Source organism: Penaeus vannamei, chromosome 26 (genome assembly GCF_042767895.1).
Source record: "Penaeus vannamei isolate JL-2024 chromosome 26, ASM4276789v1, whole genome shotgun sequence".
Classification (NCBI taxonomy): Eukaryota; Metazoa; Arthropoda; class Malacostraca; order Decapoda; family Penaeidae; genus Penaeus; species Penaeus vannamei.
Window position 1 is genome coordinate 35,063,191 of NC_091574.1, and position 2,500 is coordinate 35,065,690.

At 40.6% G+C, this 2,500-nt stretch overlaps 1 protein-coding gene across 1 annotated transcript in view; it reads right to left on the reverse strand.

Annotated features, from left to right (window-relative positions):
- LOC113811845 (keratin, type II cytoskeletal 6C) overlaps positions 1-984 on the reverse strand; it is a 1,224-nt gene extending 240 nt beyond the window's left edge. Inside the window, exons 1-2 of the mRNA XM_027363695.2 lie at positions 862-984; positions 1-468 (exon numbers count right to left, since the gene is read on the reverse strand). The exon at positions 1-468 is cut by the window's left edge and continues 240 nt beyond it. Coding sequence (XP_027219496.2) covers positions 1-468; positions 862-984 — 591 coding nt within the window. The remainder of the gene's footprint in view (positions 469-861) is intronic.
- Positions 985-2,500: the final 1,516 nt, after the last annotated feature.

A 2,500-nucleotide genomic window follows, 5' to 3' on the forward strand; every position in this document is an offset into this window, starting at 1 on the left:
CGGGACAGGGACGACGGGCTCCGGGAGGGGGGCGGGGTCGACGGCGATGAAGGGTCCGTCGAGGCCTGCGCCAGCGTACTCGTCCTCCACGGCAACGACGGGTCCAACAGGGCCGACAGAGCCAGTATCTGGTCCAGTGTATTCATCTACAACAGCACCTCCGCCGAAGCCTCCAGCAACACCTGCAGCGCCTCCAGCGAAGCCTCCGGCAACACCTCCTGCAGCGCCTCCAGCGAAGCCCCCAGCAACGCCTCCGGCAGCGCCTCCAAAAGCGCTAGCAGGGAGGTGTCCGCTGCCGACGAGAACTGCCTGGTAAACATTGCCGCTTCCGGCCCCGCCTGCCACGCCCCCGTGGCCTCCTGCGCCGCCGAGGTCAACGCCCAAGCCAGAGTCGCCTCCGGCACTGTATCCTGGCAGCTTCGCAGCGGACACCATGCACACCAGAGCCAGCACGGAGGCGCCGCGCAGCTGTTGTGAGCGAACGATAGGTTAACATACATTAAAAACTTCCCTCATGCAAAAACAAAGACAAACGCACAAACGCTTACACACATACATGTATATAATTGTTCATCCATGTGTATTCATATATGAACAATCCTATATATAGATATATTCATATATATATATATATATATATATATATATATATATATATATATATATATATATATATATGTGTGTGTGTGTGTGTGTGTGTGTGTGTGTGTGTGTATGTATGTATGTATATAATTGATCGTAAGTATTCACATATGCACATCGATTCATATATCTACAAGTAATTAAATAGTTCAAAGCATTTATATCTTCACCAACACCATCACCCATATTCATAACTGATTAATAGTAGCATCCACTTACCATATTAGACAGAGGATTCATGGCGTCTCCTAATTTTCCTTCTGGCCAGGTACTTGTGGTCTGACCGGACACAAGCGGTGAAGTGTGACAATGATTGCCCTCATCGAGGTATTTATACTTCATGGTACTGGGGGAACAAGGTCAAAAGGTTACTAGATTTCACTTTATTGCATTTTTGTCGTTAAACCCTTTGTGAATCTCGTGAGTAAGACTTTAACAATGGGGTTGACGAAGTGTGATTCATATACTTGTATATTAGTATGAATCTGTGGGTAAAGACACACACACACACACACACACACACACACACACACACACACACACACACACACACACACACACACACACACACACACACATACACACACACACACACATATATATCCGTTCGCGTGTGGTATGGATAAACTAATTAAGTTCTGGAGAGTAGGACTAACATTGGCATAAATGATGATAAAGAATATTCACAGCAAAAAGTATACGTTCAATTGAGATTGAGAGAGAGAGTGAGTAAAAGAGATGAAGAGATAATGAGAGAGAGAGAGAGAGAGAGAGAGAGAGAGAGAGAGAGAGAGAGAGAGAGAGAGAGAGAGAGAGAGAGAGAGAGAGAGAGAGAAGAGAGAGAGAGAAGAGAGAGACAGACAGAAAACCTTTCTATTTTTTCCTGACAGCTCTGCCCTCTTACCTTTCCTGTGCAAGGCTCTCAAGGTCTTGACATTACATACAAATAAGAGAGGAAGTACTTTTTGTGACTTCTTGGTAAATTCTGTCCATCATTATGGCTAACTTTTGTCTTTAGTGTCACATCTTTGTCATTTTCATAAATCATTATTACTACTGTTACCATAATTATTATGATTATCATTGCCACTATCATTATTGATAATTAGCCTTATGATCACTGTTATCATTATAAACACCATTATCATTATCATTATTGTTATTATCATTATTCATGACATAACTTTGTTTACCATTATAGTAATTTATAGAATCATTGTTGTCCATGTTACCGTTGTCAAAATTATCATCATTTTTCTTCTTCGTCTTATTATCTTCATGATGAAAATGAAAAGAATAACCATAATTACAGTCATTATCATCATTATTCATGCCATCATCATCACCATCATTATCATCATATCGTAATCATTACTACCATTTTATTACCATCATTACCGTTTTCATCATTATGATTATCATCATAATGATAATGAAGCGAAGATATAGAAAAACAGGGAGAGAAGATGGAAGTGAGAGAAAAAGATAAAAGGAAAGAGAGAGACAGACAAAACAAGGAAAAAAATGCTAGCGAAGCAGACATTGAAGGACAAACCTTGGATGCTGAAAGTGACCTCGTCCAAGGTCAGGTAAGATCAGGTGGCAGAGGGAGATGAGAGGGCAAGATGAGAACGAGGTCAGACAAGGTTACCTTCAGAAATCAATGGTAATTGATGTCGACACAAACCATCATTTTATCTATTTTTTTAAATTCTTTATAATAGTAGCTTACAAAATCATTTTATTGCAGGCGAACTTGATCTAGACTGTATTAAGAATTAAACTGGAGAAGTTTTGTTTATCACTATTTTCTCTAAATTCTTTTTCCTATTTTAATTTTGCCTTTCCTAATACTGAC